At 49.4% G+C, this 19,779-nt stretch overlaps 1 protein-coding gene across 6 annotated transcripts in view; it reads left to right on the forward strand.

Annotated features, from left to right (window-relative positions):
* SDK1 (sidekick cell adhesion molecule 1) overlaps window positions 1-19,779 on the forward strand; it is a 963,824-nt gene that overhangs the window by 646,625 nt on the left and 297,420 nt on the right. For all 6 annotated transcript variants that reach the window (XM_045387966.2, XM_065541579.1, XM_015447042.3 and 3 more), the window contains exons 6-10: window positions 1,518-1,629; window positions 2,323-2,513; window positions 11,348-11,431; window positions 15,373-15,567; window positions 19,492-19,608. In XM_045387966.2, the coding sequence (XP_045243901.2) occupies window positions 1,518-1,629; window positions 2,323-2,513; window positions 11,348-11,431; window positions 15,373-15,567; window positions 19,492-19,608 (699 nt within the window). The remainder of the gene's footprint in view (window positions 1-1,517; window positions 1,630-2,322; window positions 2,514-11,347; window positions 11,432-15,372; window positions 15,568-19,491; window positions 19,609-19,779) is intronic.

Raw genomic sequence — 19,779 nt, forward strand, 5'->3', positions numbered from 1 at the left:
GAAGCCAGTCCTCTCTCTCCCGTTGTTCTCTCTCAGTGGCCCTCACCCCACTGCCAGCCCGGCAGGCTAGAACCTTTCAGTTGCCAGAATCTTCCTCCGCCGCTCACAATGGTGGCGACTCCCTTCAGCATGAAGCCCAGATGAAGCGTTTTGGATTTGCAGTCATTTCCCTTTATTTTTATTTCCAGCCTCTTACATCTCCGCCCTTTATTGAAATCCCTGTTCTAGAAATGTTGGATTGGTCTTCATTTTCCCTAAATAAACAGTAGTAAAGTGTACTGCGGGTAGTTTAATTTTGATGTTAAATGTATTTTAGAGAAAAGCGGCCAAAAGTATGTCCTATTTTTTTCTCCCTTGTCACCAGAAGTATGAGCTAAATTATTTATAGTTTGATACTCAAAAAACATAGATTCAGGATATTTACTTTTCAGAAAGGAAAAAGGGATTAAAACTCCAGTAACGGGACTGAACACTTTGTTAATTGAATATATTGGCTCCAAGGAAGCACATTTGGACAGGACTAAGAATGCCCACTGCTTTCCAATGACACCCGTACCTAACATAGTGGCTGATACACGAAATATTTGTGGAATTGAACAGATTTGGAAATAGCAGGTAGACTAGGTAACTCAGTAAGCAAAGTCTTAAATCAATAAAAGAAAAATAAAGCCAGCAAGCATTTTGGAAAATGCCAAACAGTTTAAATAAAGCCCCTTAGCCACACGACACACAAAGCAGTAGCGTAAGGCCCAGTAACCATGCCCTATAGGACAGGCTGTGGATTGTGCCTGAGGACACTGGCTGTGCTTGGACCCCAGCTCATGTGGTCTGAGAAAGGCCAGGGATGGTGACCCCGCCCCAGAGCTTCTCATGGGGGTTCACGTAGGGCCGTGAGATTTGTGTTTCCTATTAACATGGCTCTGACCATGGTCTTCATTTGTCGTGCTCCGATCATCCCATCTTCTAGCTGTCATTTCACTTTCTGTGGTTTCCATTACCCTCAGTCAACCATGGTCCGAAAACAGGAGAGTACAGCACAGTAAGATATTTTGAGAGAGAGGGAGGGACCACATTCGTGTAACTTTCATTACCTTATGTTGTCATTGTTCTGTTCATTATTAGTTGTAGTCAGTCCTTAGTGTGCCTCATTTACACATTTATGACAGGTATGTATGCAGAGGGAGGAACTTGGAACAGACGCCCTTCCACGCACGGTGGGGTTATGTTCCCATAAATCCATCGGAAGTTGAAAATATCGGAAGTCATAAATGGGCTTTTGTAGCTCCGTTGTTAAGTCGAGGACTGGACTGAATGTGTGTGGCCTTTGTGCCATCATAAAGTTGAAAAATCCTGTGTGGAGCCATCATGCATCAGGGACATTTTGTGTCTGTAGGGATTGGTTCTTTCTTTGGTTTGAGGTATCCGCAGGGGTGTTGGAATGTATCCCCCTCAGATAAGGGTTGGGGGGAGCTCCTGTACTTAGAGTTTCATGGACATTTCTCTTTTCTCTGCCACAGGAGATATTGGCACACCTGAAACCACAGCCCCCACCATTGTGGTTCCCCCGGGCAACAGAAGTGTGGTGGCTGGATCCAGTGAGACCACCTTGGAATGTATAGCCAGTGCCAGGTACGAGGCGCGTCTCCTGTGAAACTCCCAGTAAATATTACATGACCTATAACAAGCCGACGACAGAAGGAGACACTGGAGCATGAGGTTCAACATTCTAGCAACAGTGGTCTTGTTTGGCCAGATGGGCCAGGAATACGAGGTATGGGTAGATAAGGAAATGGACACATTGACATCTTCCAGAGTCCCCCACGGCAACAGGGCGGTGCTTTCAGTGTAGCTCTGGGTGGTAGTGGGGGGCTCCTCTGAGACACTCTCTAGGGAAGAGGGAGGAGTTGAGGCAGAGGAAAAAGTTCATTGCTCTTCTCTGTAGTCAGCCAAGGTGTTCTCTGCCTCCTTAGCAGTCGCTCCAGAATCAAGCTCGGATGATCCCGCCTTCCATGTCGTTGTGTCCCCTCGTAGTATTTATTTTAAACGTTCATTTCCTGAGCAAAAGGGATCATTAGCACTTATGGTCCATTGCTGCGGCAATTAGCTATCCTTGCTCAATAGCCCTTGAGCAGAATGCATCGTCGATGCGTGCTGGGAGGGAGTAGAGTTGTATCTGGATTGATTTTTCAGTGTCAATTGTTCAACCCGCCATGTACCCTGGTAGAATTAGCTTCATCAAGCCTGTGCTGCGTGCCTGAGATGATGACCATGGCCACCTCCATGAGTCACAGTCGTCGTCATGAATGCCTTTCGTTCCCACAGGCCTGTGGAGGACCTGAGTGTGACCTGGAAGAGGAATGGAGTGAGAATCACCAGTGGCCTCCACAGCTTTGGAAGACGTCTCACCATCAGCAACCCGACGTCCGCAGACACCGGACTATATGTCTGCGAGGCGGCGCTGCTGGGGAGCGCTTTTGAACCGGCCAGGGCGAAGGCCTTTCTTTTCATCACAGGTAAAGCCCGAGCCTCTAAGTGGTGTTGTCAGCATCTCACATAGCATCCAGCACTGACTCTTCTGCAGAAACAAAACAGCGTATTTCAGTGGCTTTATTTATCGGCCAGTGAAGGTGAGGTTGAGTTTATCTTCCAAATCCTTCCTAGTCTTTCCCAAGAATGTAAGTCCGTTAAATCCAAAGTGTTGATATTCTGAATCCTTCCAGGAAACGTCCTTCTGAATACTCTAGTCACGAAGCTTGGAAACAGAGCGGTGAAACCCCTGTCGTAGAGATCCCTCTCCTATTCTAGCTTTTAGGCTGCTAAGCTTTTCTATAGCTCTCTTACTTGGCTATCGTGATCGGTGTTCAGAAATTATTCTATTATTGCTGTCTGGGCGTGGTGGCTCACACCTGTAATCCCAGCACTTTGGGAGGCCGAGGTGGGCGGATCACTTGAGGCCAGAAGTTTGAGACCAGCCTGACCAACATGGTGAAACCCCATCTCTACTAAAAATACAAACATTAGCCGGGCATGGTGGCGGACACCTGTAATCCCGGCTCCTCGGGAGGCTGAGGCAGGAGAATCACTTGAACCCGGGAGGCGGAGGTTGCAGTGAGCCAAGATCGCACCACTGCACCCCAATCTGGGCCACAAGAGCAAAACCCCATCTCAAGAAAAAAAGGAAATTATTATTTTAGAAATTATTCTATTAATTATTAATTTAGCTGTTATTTTTTGACCTAGGAGAAAAGGTAAAACTATTGGATGTTACCTTTTGTTAAACTTAAAAAAATAAATGAAAAGAGAACAGAGATGCTTCCTCAAACTGGGCAACATATTATTCCTGAACCAAGGAGAAAGAGGACATAAAATTAAGTACAATGGAGTTGCCCAGCTGTACATGCTGGAAAATATTAGTGTTTAGGGAGTGTGCCTTGTACAGTGGCTAAGAAAATACTAAACTTATTATCAGTTTATGATGAGGTTAAATTGTGAGGCAAGGTGCCTTTATTTCTCTCATTTTTCCAGCAACTGTCATGTGTTTATTCTTCGTAAGTGGCTGTGATGACTATGAGAGCGGCCTGTGTTCCGCAGTGGTAGCCGCTGTTGATAAGAGGTAGCCTTGGAGGCCGCCTCTAGGAAGGAGAATCTCTTCTTCATCTCTCCTCTTTGGGAATAAGGGGAATTGAGAACAGGAAAACTCAAAGAAGAAGAAAACTCTCAGAGAGCCCCTTCAATACAAAAATTTGCAGTCTGCCACTTTGCAAAGTAAGAAAAAAAAAAAAAAGCTGGTATTGTCCCATGAAATTAGCAAGAAAAGGAATACTGCACAAAAGGTGGTTTGCCTCGATCACGTCCCATTTCTTTAATCATTCGGAAATGGCTCCGTGTCCTGACTATGACTCTTGTAAATACAACGCAGTGCAAACCCGTCGGTCCCTCTGAAAGAAGCGAAAGGCTGTTAAAAGCATCCGAGGAAGCCGGCTTTGAATCACCAGTCACTGTCGATTCCACATGAGGGGCCTGAGCTGGTATTGCTACCTTCCCCATCCATGCTGCCGCTAGAGATGTAAATAACACATCCCATTCTCTGCAAAGACTTTTTTTTTTTATCAAGGTTGATCTATAGTTATGTGAGCACAGCACATTATAGATTGAACCAAAATTAAAATTTGTAATGTGTAAATCTCTAGTAGACGGGACTATACTGTGTTCAAACATTTTAAGGGAATTTAAACAAGAGAAGAAATGTATCTCCCTGTAAATGTTTGTTGCGATCATCATTCCTTTTTAAAATATTTAAATCTATCTTAAGAACTTTGGTTTTGCATTTATATCTGATTGTTTTTGTGTTCTCTCGAGTTAGCACCTCTCCATGTTCTGACTTTTAAAGGTACACGAACACACATCACTAGTTTATGATGTTGATTTAAATCCCCTTTTTTTCGTTAAGAATTTGCTGTGACAGGTAGGATTTTTGTGATTGGCGCATACTGCAAAAACCCTGAAGAGAGTGTCTCTGTCAATTCCGAGAGATTTGGATGAGATTATAACCCTGCGCCCTGCGGCCGCAGCATTACTGGTTTCACAGGGCTGTCACCGTGGACCTGTAGGAGCCACCCATAGGAGCACACAGGCCAAAGACAGAGAAACAAATTGGCTCCTATTACTTGTATTTTATACCGATGACACAAGACAGGCTAGTTGTGCTGTTTGCCCCACCTGCCCATCTGTGTTGCTTAATTTCTGTGGCTTGAATGGGAGCACAGAGGTCGCCTTCCAGGTACCACCCCGCCATTGGCTGCGCAGTCCTGTGAAGCAGCCCCTCTGTGCCCTCCACCCTCCCCCCCCACCTCCCCTCTGTGCCCTCCATCCTCCTCTCCTGCTTCCCCTCTACACCCTCCCCTCCAGCCTCGCCTCTACGCCCTCCACCCTCCCCTCCTGCTTCCCCTCTACACCCTCCACCCTCCCCTCCCGCCTCCCCTCTATACCCTCCACCCTCCCCTCCTGCCTCCCCTCTACACCTTCCACCCTCCCCTCCTGATTCCCCTCTATGCCCTCACCTCCCACCTCCCCTCTACGCCCTCCACCCTCCCCTCCAGCCTCCCCTCTACGCCCTCCACCCTCCCCTCCTGATTCCCCTCTACACCCTCCACCCTCCCCTCCCGCCTCCCCTCTATACCCTCCATCCTCCCCTCCCGCCTCCCCTCTACACCCTCCCCTCCTGCCTCCCCCTACACCCTCCCCTCTTGCCTCCCCTCTACGCCCTCCACCTTCCCCTCCTGCTTCCCCTTTACACCCTCTCCTCCCCTTCCACCTCCCCTCTACACCCTTCCCTCCTGCCTCGCCTCTGCACCCTCCACCCTCCCCTCCCGCCTCCCCTCTACACCCTCACATCCGCCTCCCCTCTGTGCCCTCCAGCCTCCCCTCTGTGCCCTCCGGCCTCCCCTCCCGCTTACTCTCTACGCCCTCCCCTCCCGCTTCCCCTGTACGCCCTCCCCCCCTCCTGCCTCCCCTCTATGCCCTCCACCCTCCCCTCCCGCCTCCCCTCTACACCATCCTGCCTCCCCTCCTGCTTCCCCTCTATGCCCTACCCTCCCCTCCAGCCTCCCCTCTATGCCCTCCACCTTCCCCTCCAGCCTCCCCTCTATGCCCTCCACCCTCCCCTCCAGCCTCCCCTCTATGCCCTCCACCCTCCCCTCCAGCCTCCACTCTATGCCCTCCAGCCTCCCCTCCAGCCTCCCCTCTATGCCCTCCACCCTCCCCTCCAGCCTCCCCTCTATGCCCTCCACCCTCCCCTCCAGCCTCCCCTCTACACCGTCCTGCCTCCCCTTTACACCCTCCCCTCCCTCCTCCCCTCTATGCCCTCCGCCCTCCCCTCCTGCTTTCCCTCCATGCCCTCTCCTCCCCTCCAGCCTCCCCTCTACGACCTCCACCCTCCCCTCCTGCTTCCCCAGAACACAGGGAGGCAGCAGCCCAGCAGGGCCTCCATCTTTCCCACTTCTGTGTGTGACTTCCAACGGCAGATACCCCCGTGTCCTTCCTGGCAATGTCCTTGGCCTGGAGCCAGCTTTGCCCCCTACAGCAGGTAGAAGTGCTGGGGACTGACACCCCCAGGAACAGCCTCACCCAGAGTCTGAGGGGAGCTGGTGGGTAGATACCTAGGCCCCTTAGCTACCCGTCGTCATGGGGTTGTGTTCTGTACTGGCTCCCACAGCGTCCCCAGGCATGAGTCTGCAGCCACCCGCCCTGGGAGCTGCTGGATAACAGGCTCTTTGCGGCCAACCCCACACTCTCCCAGTGGGGTTTCCCTCACCACCCAAGAAACTGTCAGCATCAAACCTGTCTCAGGGCCTGCTTCTGGGGGAGGCCAACCCAAGCCTGGGTGATGTTGCTGCAGACCCCTGTGTCCCTGCTAATGCCTGTGCCTGGGAAGAATGTGCCTCCGGCCCCAGTGCCGTCTCACCTGGTTGGTGAGGGCTGCGCATCCATGATCCACCTGGTTGGCGAGGGCTGTGTGTCTGCGAACCCCCTGGTGGGCGAGGGCTGCATGTCCACGTATCTCCTCAAGCCTCCGCTCTGCTGTGCAGCCCTTGGAGGCTTCACCCCGGGGGAGACTACTGTGCTCTCAGCTGGGCCCTTGCAGCCTTGGGCACGTGCTGGGGGCAGCGCTGCGTGATGTAAAACAGAGTGGGCTCTGGGAACGCAGTGGGGGTAGCGTAGCATGATGTAAAACAGTGCGGGCTCTGGAGACAGAACCAGGGTCCAGTTCTCACTGCACCATGCACTGGCTTGAATGAGTGTTGGCCTCAGTTTCCACGTCCATAAAATGGAGGAGATGGGCCGGGCGCGGTGGCTCAAGCCTGTAATCCCAGCACTTTGGGAGGCCGAGACGGGCGGATCACAAGGTCAGGAGATCAAGACCATCCTGGCTAACATGGTGAAACCCCGTCTCTACTAAAAAATACAAAAAAAAAACTAGCCGGGCGAGGTGGCGGGCGCCTGTAGTCCCAGCTACTCGGGAGGCTGAGGCAGGAGAATGGCGGGAACCAGGAGGCGGAGCTTGCAGTGAGCCGAGATCCGGCCACAGCACTCCAGCCTGGGCGACAGAGCGAGACTCCGTCTCAAAGAAAAAAAAAAAAAATGGAGGAGATGGATGTAGATGATACCAGCTCATATTGTGAAGATTAAATGCAAGAATGTCTGTCACAGAAGCTCTGAAATGGTGGCATTAGTTGCTGTTGGCATAACTTTGTTATCCCATTTGTCCCATTGCACTAGCTATTTACCAGTAATCAGTTATGTGACACACATTTTTCATGTTTACTGTCTCTGGAATCAAGATGTACCTCACCACCTATGAAACCATTTTTTTTTCCCCTTGGGGATAAGTAAGACAAGGATGCCCCTTACCTCTGACTGCGGCACCTTGGTGCCTGTGAGATGCACCTTCCCTCCAACCCACACCTTCCACACTGTCTCCTCATCACACGCGAACCCGGCTGCTCCCACATGCACCCTGCTCCTGCTGAGCATGCCGGCTCGGAAACTCGGCGGGTGAGTTCTCACTGGGATGGACTCTTACCTGGTGGGGCATCTGCTGCCAGCCCCTTCAAGTTGTTCGTGGAGTTCAGTGCGTGTGGCTGGGGGGCTTGGCTCCTGACCAGGGGTCCCCTCAGGTTCCAGAGGCCCCTGAATCCCTGGCTCATCTCCAGAGCCAGCAGCTGTGGCTGTGTTCTTGTCACACATGGAAGCTCTCTGCTCTCCCCTGTGCCTCCAGCTGCAGAAAGTCCTCTCCTTTTAGGGACTCACGTGATTACATTGGGCCCACCCAGCGAATCCAAGACCGTTTCCCGATTTTAAGGTGGGTCACCTAATCCCACCTGCACAGTCCGTCTTGCCAAGTAACACAGCATATTCATAGGTTCCAGGGGTGTGGGCGTGGACACCGCTGGGAGCCATTCTGCCCACCTCAGTGGGCTAGTGTGCAGTGCAGGCCAGCCAAGGGCATGCATCTGACATGCTGCTCCCTGAGAGGGGCGACCTGGAAGGAACAGGGAGGCAGCACAGGGGACATCTTTGGCTCTTGCCGTGATCCCTACACAGAAGAATCCTTGCAACCAGAGGCCAAAACCAGGCAGCATCAGGGATGGGAGAGCAGGACAAATGCACGGTGTTGGGGGACCGTCTCCACTGCGGCTGCCTCCATCGGGCCCCAGCCTGCACTTTGTCACACTGGCATTTTGGAGAGTGGGGTCATTTGACAGAGGCCCTTGGTTTGGGGGCAGTCTGGGAGGTCTCCCCACCTCCTGTCCTGAGACTGGGGAGCTAGAATCTTGTGCTGCCCCTGGAGGCAGCTGCCACGGGCTCTGGGCCACATGGAAGGCAGAAAGCCTGTACTGCCCTGTTCCTAACAGCGTGACTTCATATAGGGCGTGAGAACCTTTTGCTGATGTCTTCATATTGTTTCAAAAGAGGGAGAAGTGTTAGTTTCCATCCCTGGTTTTGTTGACTGCAGCCAGGATCCATTTTCAGAAGTCCAGGGTGGACCCGTGTTGGCAGAGTACCCTTTCTAGGCGGAGTTGCTGCTGATTGACTAAGACATGCTCTCATCCTCTTGCCCTCTGAAGAGTAAGTGGTTGAGAGTCTATGCACAGGATGACTCATTTACAGTGGGTTTTCCCCAGTGTTTAGCTCACAGGCTTTTCACGGTCCGTAGGCTTGGTGTTTCTTCCACTTCTTTCCCTTAGAGCAGACTGTGTGTAAAAATGAAGCTGGAAATGGGGAGAAACTCTATCTGAGCAGCCGCTGGGTTAGAATACTAGGGAAGGTTGACAGGGAGAGAACTCGTACCCTCACACAGTGGGGAAGTACTGAGAGAAGCTTAGAGGCCGTGCAGGGCATGGGCAGCTCTGCACCTGTTCCCCAGGCACAGCTACCTGGAAGGCTTTCCAGTACAAGCTAAGAGCATCCTCAGTGAACAACCAGATGTTTTCCACCCGTGCCTAGCACTGAGCTGCTAAAACTGCCCAGGACATTGGCCCCTGCAGGCAGTGGCAGGCTGCCCCCCAGACCCTTACCCAGGCCACAGTACTATGGAGAGTGTGGAGTGGGGTGAGTTTTACCACGAGGCGGCATGCTGTATGCCAAGCACAGGTGGTCACTGGCCGGGGTGGAGAGAGGTCACCAGTTGGAGAGGAGCAGCCTGTCCGGGCGTGGAGGTCCCCAGAGCCACGCACTTGCTCAGCCGAGCCAACTTCGGGTCACTATGTGAAGTGCCCTTCTCCCTGACCCCAGCGAGGTCCCTTCCTGGCACTCGAGGGAAGCCTCGGGGGAGTGGACCACGCGACAGCGGTAATCAGTACCTCAGGGAAGGCACCCTGGGCCCACAGGTGCTGACCATTCATATATATGGATTTTGTATCATCAAAGCACATGTCATCTTGGGTGAATCTCAGAGGAAGCATGAAGGGTGAAAAAAACAGTTCCAAAGGTTACACTGGATGACCTCCTTTCTGTAACATTCTTGAAATAACAAACCTACAGAAACAGAGAATGGATTAGTGGTTGTGAGGGGTGGGAGCTTGGGGTGCTCGTGGTCATGGAAGGCAACATCCTTGTGCTGATAGACACCTAGACCTACACACGTAATAATGGTAATAATGTTGCATAGGACATGCATGTGCCCTCTTTTCACATGCACACTTGAGCACAGGAAACACTGGCAAGAGCTGGATAAACTAGGTTGATTGTATCAGTAGCAGTGTCCTGGTCATGATGTTATACTATCGTTTTGCAAGATGTTACCACTGCCGGAAGCAAAGTGAAGGGACCATGAGCTCTTTCAGTGTTACAGTGTTACTTCTCACAACCACAAGGGACTCCACGGGACTTTTTCTAAAAAGAAAGTGCTCAACTAAGAAAAGGAAAACTATAATTAATCATAAGCAAATGTTGATGTTGAACATTATGTTTTTTCCTTTTTCCCTAGCATGCTTTTAATCAGATCATGACGGTAGATATTGACTTAGCTTCTCTGATGAATACAGGTCAGGACCTGCACACAAGGGCCCCGACAACAGGCAGCTACTGTATAGTTAGAATATAAATAATGCTGCCTTTATGATTATTGATTGAAGAACTGTGATCAAATGGGGAATGTATGAGTTGTGCAATGGAGACGAGCTTGAAAAAGGTAGACATTAAATGTCTGCAATATTTCTTCAGGCTTGGTCTACACACATAAAAACCTAAGTAGAGGAATCTGCTTCCTTCTAATGAATTTGCAGCCATCTCCTCAGCCAGGGTGGTTAATTCAAGCAGATTCTTTCTGCTTGAGTGGTCCAGGTAATCGCAGAAGTGAAACCTCACTTCGCCTCCATCCAGAAACCTTCAGCCACTTCCCCCTTAATCGTTTCTTTGAAATGCTTAGTTTTCATTTCTCTTTTTCATCTGTTAGGTTCCACCTTGTTTTAAAGATACAGTCAATATAGGAGGCATACCAAGTTATATTATCCACATTCAACACAATTATAATGAAAATAAACCAACTCTGGAAGACAGTTCCCAGAAATTAATTATCACACAGAAAATGAACACAACAGCCTTTTGTGATCATGATAATGAAATCACCACCACCTTAATACTTGACAGACTTGGCCATGCCTCTGTTGAATTTCTGCTGAATAAACTGGAAAAATATTGCAATTGGCTCTCCAAGGAAATTCATTGTTTAATACAACCACTATTTTTTTTCTGCAGAACAGGCGAGTGGGGTATCTAGAGATTGCAAGCACCTAGGAGTTCCCTTTGCTGGTAAAGATAGATTAGCACTCCCCTCTATTTTTTCTCTTAGTTATTATTTTGTATTCCCTTGAAGTATTAAATCTCTATTTTGGAGAAGAACTGCTAAGAATTTTAAAAATATGTTAATAGGCTGTTCCCCGATACAGGCTGCACACCTTCCTCAGGCACTTGACAAGCTTCACGAGCTCGTGTTTAGTTTAGATACTGAAGCAAACTAGCCCGTAAAATACGGTGCTGTAAATATAAACCTTTATGAACCTCTTGGGATCGTCCTTCTAAAATGTGAATTAAGATATTCCATGATTCAAGCCCATAAACTGAAAAGTAGCCATCACCCTGTGTAGTAATTTGCCTTCTGAAACCCCGGACTGTAAATTGCCTTTGGCCTGTGCTCACTGAATTTTGAGTTTGTACGCATGATGCTAACTAAGGATGAAGTTTTCAAGAAGAGTTTTTAAGAGGAGCCTAAACTATTTTAGGTTATATGGTCTCTTGACATATCCTTCTTTGGCTTAGGGACTTTTTTTTATTTTCTTGTTTGAAGAGCCACCATATTTTACTGCTGAGCCTGAGAGTCGGATTTCAGCTGAAGTAGAAGAAACCGTGGACATCAGATGCCAAGCCATGGGTGAGTGCGGAGTGGCTGCTGGACAAGGAGCCATGACTGGGAGGAAGGCAAGCAACCTTTTTCCACAGCAGAATTGCTGTCATTCTAGGGAGACACTGAGTGTGACGGCGAAGGCAGACCTCAGAGGGTAGATCGGTGTTGGGGCAGTGACCGCGGGTAAGGCATTGGACTTTGCCGAGCTTTTGCTTCCTCCCCTGCAAAACAGAAATGATAATATTTACCCAGCAGAGCAAAAAGGAAGCCTCCATCCACCCCAGACAGAGAGGGGACTCCGTCATATCCTGTGCACTCCCCTTCCAAGGCCCTGACTCCACAAGAGTGTGACCCCCCCGAGACTCGGGGCAGAAAATTCTTTCTCATCCATGGGGTGACTGGGACTGGTGACCATATCCACTCTGTAGAAGGAGAGATGGGTGTCCATGTATTTGTAGTAGATATACGGGGTACCAGGCAATTTCGTTCCGTTGATGTATTGCACAGTGGTGAAGCCAGAGCTAGGAGTGCGTCCATTACTGGAGTGATGTCCCTTGTACCCGTTAAGTAATTTCCCATTGCCCACTCCACACCCTTTTGGGTCCCCATCGTCTGTCCTTCCACACTCTATGTCCATGTGCACATGTGACTTAGTGCCCACTTATTAGTGAGAACAGGCAGTCTTTATCTTTCTGTGTCTGAGTTCTCTCACGTAACTCAATGACCTCCAGTTCCATCCAGGTTGCTGCAAAAGACACCATTTTATTCTTTTTTGTGGCCGAATAGTATTTGAATAGAAAATGTTGCTTTTTTTTTTTTTTTTTTGCCTTTTCAGCTCTGGGTCCACTTTTCCTTTGCTGTTCAGGTCATTCCAGCCTTCATCCCCATGCCTCAATTACAAGCCGCCCACTGTCACCATCTCATGTCAGGCAGCACAGGCGGTTACACAAAACCGCAGAGACAGGCTTGTCAAGGCAGTTTCGTTAACAAAGTCTGTGTTCGTATTCTGGCAACTATCAAGAAATGAAGAGGATCTCTTCTCTTTTGTTTGTACCCATCTGTCCTAAGGATGGAATTTTCTCCTACCCCCTAAGAGCTTGGAGGGTAAGAAGGACTACCAGTTTTGTAAATCTTCAAAACAGCTCCTAGGAGAAAGACGATTATCTCACGGTACCACAGGAAAACCAAGCCCTAGAAAGCATGGTTAAGTAACGTGCCCAAGGCACTGGGCCACGAGCTGAAATGGGATCCTTCTCTTATGAAGTCATTGCCCAGCGTGTGACCTGTGGGAGTTGCTCATTAAATGCTGGGTACATAACTTACCTAGGGCCACATGGTAATGGAGGCAGGACCCAAACGCAAATCTGTCAGCCACCAGAGCAGCCACCTGGCTCTTGCCAGAACACTGGCTTCGCCCAGGACCTGAAGCCCCGGACTTAGAACAAATGTCATGTGTCCCTACCGGCAACTATGTGGATGCCATTTCTTATTCCTGAAAATGGTATATCATCCTTCCAGTGCTGTGTCACCCTTCCAGTGCTGGTGGTGGAGGGAAAGATCAGCCCCTGCCCAGAGACCCCCTCCCAACCCGCTGTGCTTTGTAACCACTGCTCCCCATCCGGGACTTGGCTGAATAGGAGTTCTGGTCCTCAGCTCCTGACCAGCTCACAGCGGCTGCTGTCCACGGCTCTGTTCTCTCTCTGTTCTTCTCTGTTGCAGCTCTACTGATGCAGCAAATGGGAGGGGGGGAAGTGACAGAAGAGTAAGATGAATTTTACATGGAATTGTCTTTCTTACGGTGGTTGCATTTTCTTTGTTGTGTAAGTGCCAACTTCTGAAGGCCAACAACTCTGTGAATGTGAAGCTATAAAATATTTAGAGAGCTTGTATTTCAGAAATAAGAGTATACAATACTGCGGGGGATAAGATTTCTGTTATGACATTAAATTGCCCCAAAAGAGAAATACTCCCAGTTCCCTATGTGCTAACAATTATTTTTCAACAAATGACAATCTTAAACTCCCTTTGACAAGATAAGGCTTTTTTTTTTTTTTTTTTTTTTTTGCATGACTTCTGCAGGGTAAAGTGCTTAAGTGTAGACTTAGAAATATGGAGAGAACAGATCTTCTGACATTGCACTGCCGTCATATAATTTACTGCTTTCTTTTAATTTTGACAGTGAAACTATAGCAGCATGCGAAGTGGTTATTCCTTACGAAAGCGACATCGTGTAACTGCTATTATGAGATATTACACGAAATGGTTATGCTTTTACCTTGAAATGGATTTTTAAAAATTTCCTGACTTAATGAAAAGTGACAGGAAACATAATTAAGGCAAAGAAGAGAATCTGAGAAGACATTATCTTGAGATATTCCATGGCATTAACTTTATTTATTAAAGTCGACATCTCACACCTAGCCACGTGCCATCTTAAATCAAGGGGTTTTGGTGTGCTTTGCACTGAAGCATGTCAAGATAGGCTTTTTATTTAAATCCACTTTCTATTTAGGGAAACTGAGGTACAGAACCATCTGAGATCTAGAGCTAAGTCTCTAGATATGCCTCATGGAGCAAGTCAGCTTTTCCTGTATCCACAATGGAATACCTCTTGTGCCTCCTCAACCCTTAACAAGGTTACTTAACCTAATAAATTGCTCCTCTGAGATAGTAGAACTCCATGAAGGCCCGTGGTATCCAACCCTTTTGATAGGGGTTGTTTAAAAGATGGCACTTATTTTCATTGTTAGCTGTTGGGATGAATAGTGATACTGCCTTTGAACACTCACCAGGTGCCAGGCAGAAGAGTTTTATAAATACATACGTAAATGTATACACACACACATGTATATGCGCCAACTCACACAGACACACATAGAAACACATGTATACACGTATATACAGGGGCACACATATATACACAGATGTACACACATATACACACATGCACATGTATACACATACATATATACATAAACACATGCACATATATACACACGTAAACACGTACACAATGCACATATATACACATGCACAAACTCACATGCACATACATATACATACACACGCACAGGCACACAGACACATCCAATCTTCAATCTTCTGAAGTCATGATGATCATTCAGTTACCTGCATGTGAGGAAACAGAGACAAAGAAAGGGACAGGTAATGTACTCTGCCCAAGGTGACACTGTCCGCGAGGCACAGACCTGGGATGTGGCCTGTGTCCTCTCCTCTGCCCCTATGACCCTGTGCCCGAGCCCTCCCACAGTGGCTGAGTAGGGCACTGCAGAACAGAGAGGGCTTCATCTCCATCTGAACCTTAAGGTCAGTCTCAGCTGGTATCTCCTTCTTTCCAAACAAGAGCACGAGCCTGCGTGGGTTCAGAGTGGAGCCTGGAAGGCACCACAGCCGGGGTTGCTGGAATTCGTGCCAGCTATTCCTCTCAATGCCCCTCTGTGTCAATTGCTTCATGTACAACGAGAAAAATAGCTCCTTACAGGGTGGTTGAAAGCATGAATAGACAAGAAAATGCCTATTAAAATATTGCCATTCTAGCCTTTGCAACAGATGTGCCTCAGTCCTCACGTCAGGAATTATTTTTAAAATCCTATTTATTGGCCGGGTGCAGTGGCTCAAGCCTGTAATCCCAGCACTTTGGGAGGCCGAGACGGGTGGATCACGAGGTCAGGAGATCGAGACCAACCTGGTGAACATGGTGAAACCCCGTCTCTACTAAAAAAATACAAAAAAAAAAAAAAAAAACTAGCCGGGCGAGGTGGCGGCGCCTGTAGTCCCAGCTACTCGGGAGGCTGAGGCAGGAGAATGGCGTGAACCCGGGAGGCGGAGCTTGCAGTGAGCTGAGATCCGGCCACTGCAACTCCAGCCCGGGAGACAGAGCAAGACTCCGTCTCAAAAAAAAAAAAAAAAAAAAAAAAAAAATCCTATTTATTCCCATTCCTACGCAGGGGTCCCTCTTCCCACCCTCCAGTGGTACAAGGATGCCATCTCCATCAGCAGGCTCCAGAATCCTCGATACAAAGTGCTCGCCAGCGGAGGCCTGCGCATCCAGAAGCTGCGTCCAGAGGACTCCGGAATCTTCCAGTGCTTCGCCAGCAATGAAGGAGGGGAGATCCAGACCCACACCTACCTGGATGTAACCAGTGAGTTCCCCCAGGCCCACAGTTACCTGACCTGGACATATCCAGTGAGTACACCCAGACCCATGGCTACCCGGATGTAACCAGTGGGTACACCCAGGCCCACGGCTACCTGGGTATATCCAGGGGGTACGGCCAGGCCCACGGCTACCTGGGTATATCCAGGGGGTACACCCAGGCCCATGGCTACCTGGATTTAACCAGTAGGTACACCCAGGCCCACGGCTACCTGGACATATCCAGTGAGTACACCCAGACCCATGGCTACCCGGCTGTAACCAGTGGGTACACCCAGGCCCACGGCTACCTGGGTATATCCAGGGGGTACGCCCGGGCCCACGGCTACCCGGATTTAACCAGTAGGTACACCCAGGCCCGCGGCTACCTGGGTATATCCAGGGGGTACGGCCAGGCCTACGGCTACCTGGGTATATCCAGGGGGTACGCCCAGGCCCACAGCTACCCGGATTTGACCAGTGGGTACACCCAGGCCCACGGCTACCTGGGTATATCTAGGGGGTACGCCTAGGCCCACGGCTACCTGGGTATATCCAGGGGGTACGCCCAGGCCCACGGCTACCTGGGTATATCCAGGGGGTACGGCCAGGCCCACGGCTACCTGGGTATATCCAGGGGGTACGCCCAGGCCCACGGCTACCTCACCTATCAGCAAAGCCAGACCTGCTGGACTGGGCCTTCAAGGCAGAACTTCCCAAACTTTGCCCCGTATAACACACACAGAAAGTGGTAGTATCTGTTCAGCCCCCTGAGGTAAACGGAGAGGGTGATGTGGCCAGAAGTGGCCAGACCAGGAGAGCTAGCTCTCAAGCACACCTGAAGCCTTTGTGGGTCCTGTGGGGAAACTGCGTAGGCCCATTTGCTGCACAGATGCCCTGTCACTCCCCGCCCCTAGTGCCCTCCTCTTCTCTGGGCAGCCTTGCCTCTTCCTGCACTAAGCCCTCCTCTTTCTTGAGGAGAAGTAGAAAAAAATTCCCCTTATTTTCTGGACAGAATTGGAAGGACTATTGAGTGAATAGCTCACTCCTCATCTTTTTCTTTTGATCTTTTTTCTATTTTTCTTTTTTTACATTCATTCTCTATTTTACTTTCCTTGAACGATTATAGTTCTTTCATGAGTTTCTTTTATTATCCCATTAACAGAAATACCCTGGCACTCTGTCTTTGAAAAATAAACTCAAGGTAAAGGTTTTCATTGTTTCTGTGGGTTTTCTTTTTAATCTCCCATGGTTGTATAATATTGTTCTTCTAAAATGAAGTAGAATCTAGTGATTACGGAATTATATACCTTTCACGTTTGCCCTTTTGGGAGCAAAATGCTGATATCCTCAGGGGTGAGAGCTGTTGGAGAGAGCAAATCAAAGTCACTGTGTGCACAGCTGAGGGCTCTTCCCACCCAGAGCCTGCGAAGAGACTGACTAGGTGTGTAGACAGCTGTGCATGTGTTTTGGTGAACTAGGGGGTCCCTTCCTTGACTCTTGCCCTCGGGTCAAATTTGTCTTTCACTTTGGAGCTTAGGGAACCACTGTTGCTTCAAGCAGTAGAAATAATATTGGATGCTCAAGTCAGAAGATGAGTCTTGATCGATTAGAATTATTTGAAGCCTATCTTGCAATCGTGAACCGGGACGTTCCGGAGCAGGGATCGACAAGATTTTTCTGCGAAGGGCCTAACCGTAGATATTTTTGGCTTTGAAAGATGTGGCCTACTCAGCATTGCTGTAGTCACCTCAAAGCAGCCACAATTCTCAGCACATGCGAGTGGCTGTGTTCCAATAAAACTTTTATTTACAAACACGGGGTGCAGACTGAATTTGGCCCCCAGGTTGTCGTTTGCCAATCTCCATTCCGGTGGGAGATTTAGGAATGAGAATAAAGGATAGCCCAGAGAACATGACTGGGTTTCTCTCAGCCTCAGTTTTCTCGTCCGTTACAATGGAGCTCAGCAAGCCCAGATGATAGGATTCCCATGAGGGTCAGATTGGAAATGGAAAGGAAAGTGCTGCCTAAGCTGTTACCATGGCAGTCAGTGAGAGAACAAACAAATAAATGATTGCAATCATGTTATCTGCTTTGTAGTAAGAGGTTTTGTGCAAAATGAATTTTTTAATTAAAATACCCTTAATGAAAGGAAAATGTGCTTTAAAAAATCGATATTGATTTGCTCATTTAGCAAGCAGCTATTGAGCATCTGTGTCGGGCACTCTGGATGAGGCTCTGGGGACACAGCTGTGAGGAAGGCAGGCGAGGTTCCTGTGCTTCCAGGACAGAGGGTCTGCGGGGAGGAGAAAGGCAGTGAAGGACGAGATGACTCCAGCCAGCCAGGGGTGCTGCAGAAAAGGGGAGTGGGTGCGGTGGCAGTGTGAGCCGGGGGTCTCCCCCAGACGGTGTGTGAGGGGGCTTCTCTAGGAGAGATTTAGAAGGAGCAGAAGTGTGAACTCTCGGGGACATGCACATTGCACAGGCTGGAGGGGACAGCAAGTGCCTTGGAAGAACAAGCTCGGCATGTAGTGCAGGTGAACGGAGACGGATAGGATGGGGCTCAGTGACAAGCAGGGTGGCCATGATGGGCCAGAGGGCAGAGGAATAGGCAGGGACAGGGGCCGAGAACAGGAGGAGCCTCGGGAGCTGTGAGCAAGCAGGGAAGGGACATGAAGGCCTTTGTAGTTTTCAAAGGGCAGCCCAAGGCTGGCTACCTCAGGGACCCTGACAGTCAGAAGTGTTGAGACCTGTTAGAGGACCCTGCAGCCTCTGGCAAGACCCTGGACTCAGGTGGTTGTATGCGAGGTGGAGAGACAGGGTCGGCTTCAGGAAGGGTCCTGGCAATGAAGTTTCTGGGACTTGCCGTGGTCCATGGGATTCTCAGCAGGTGCAGGAAGAGGCAGCGGCTGTGCCCTGGGTTCCGTGAGGTCTACTCGCTTCTTTCCTTGAGGGGTATCAGCCCAGGGACCCTCACAGAAGACTTGAGAGATGCAGATCACTGTCGTACGAGGGGTTCCGGTTAATTGTTACTGGGTAGCACAGAGTCAGGCGAGCCCTCGCTGAAGCCATCAGGAACTCCTCCTGTCTTTCCTCGGTCTGAGTCGGGACTGCTGGAGGCCCTGACCATCCCCCACGAACAAGAAGAAACCCCGTGCTTGGGGCTCATGACACCTCCCAGAAATGTATCTTTATGGAGGTCTTTGAAACCTGGTTATTTTAGCTCTCGGGACAGATCCTAGAAAGGATCCTAGAAAGTGTCGTCTTGTGGATGACATTTTATATTCAATAATTAGTTTTTTTGTTTTTGTTTTCGAGATAAAGTCTCACTCTGTCACCCAGGCTGTAGTACAGTGGCACAATCATAGCTCACTGCAGCCTTGACCTCCTGGGCTCAAGCAATCCTCCTGCCTCCACCTCCCAAGTACGTGGGACTACAGGCGTGCACCACCATACCTGACTAAGTTTTCATTTTTGGTAGAGACAGGGATCTCACTGTGTTGCCCAGGCTGGTCTCAAACTCCTGAGCTCAAGCAATCCTCTTGCCTCAGCCTCCTAAAGTACTGGAAATATAGGTGTGGGCTACCTTTCATTTAAAGAACAAAAGCAATCTTTTGGCTGATCTAAATAAATGCCTCTCCTCTCTTTAACATTCATCTGAAACTGTTCTTCCTGAGCCCTTGCACCTTCCCACTTGTGTGTCTATTACATCGTGATGCTGTATTTTCTCTCCAGGGTGTAAACAAAGATAGGTAACTCCTGGGAGACGAACAGTGGAGGGCTGCTGTCCCTCCTGAACAGTGTTCCTTTCGTATTACTACAGTTATCTCTGTGACTGATTCTCTGAAGCCCGTGCAGGATCCTCCGCCAGGCTGGTGTGAGCATCTCAGGGGAACGAGGCCCTCATCATTTCATTAACTTCTCTTCTCAGATATCGCTCCAGTGTTCACCCAGCGGCCAGCAGACACCACGGTTACCGACGGGATGACAGCCATTCTAAGGTGTGAGGTGTCCGGGGCTCCCAAACCCGCCATCACCTGGAAAAGAGGTGGGTAGCATCCACCACCCACAACTGCATGGCCCATGTAGAACATAACCTATCAGGCCAGGGCTTGCTTCTTACTCACTCTCTTGTTTATTCATTTATGCGTTCACTCAATGAAGATTCAATAACCTCTTACAGCAGCAGTCCCCAACCTTTTTGGCTCCAGGGACCAGT

This window comes from Macaca fascicularis, chromosome 3, assembly GCF_037993035.2.
Source record: "Macaca fascicularis isolate 582-1 chromosome 3, T2T-MFA8v1.1".
Classification (NCBI taxonomy): Eukaryota; Metazoa; Chordata; class Mammalia; order Primates; family Cercopithecidae; genus Macaca; species Macaca fascicularis.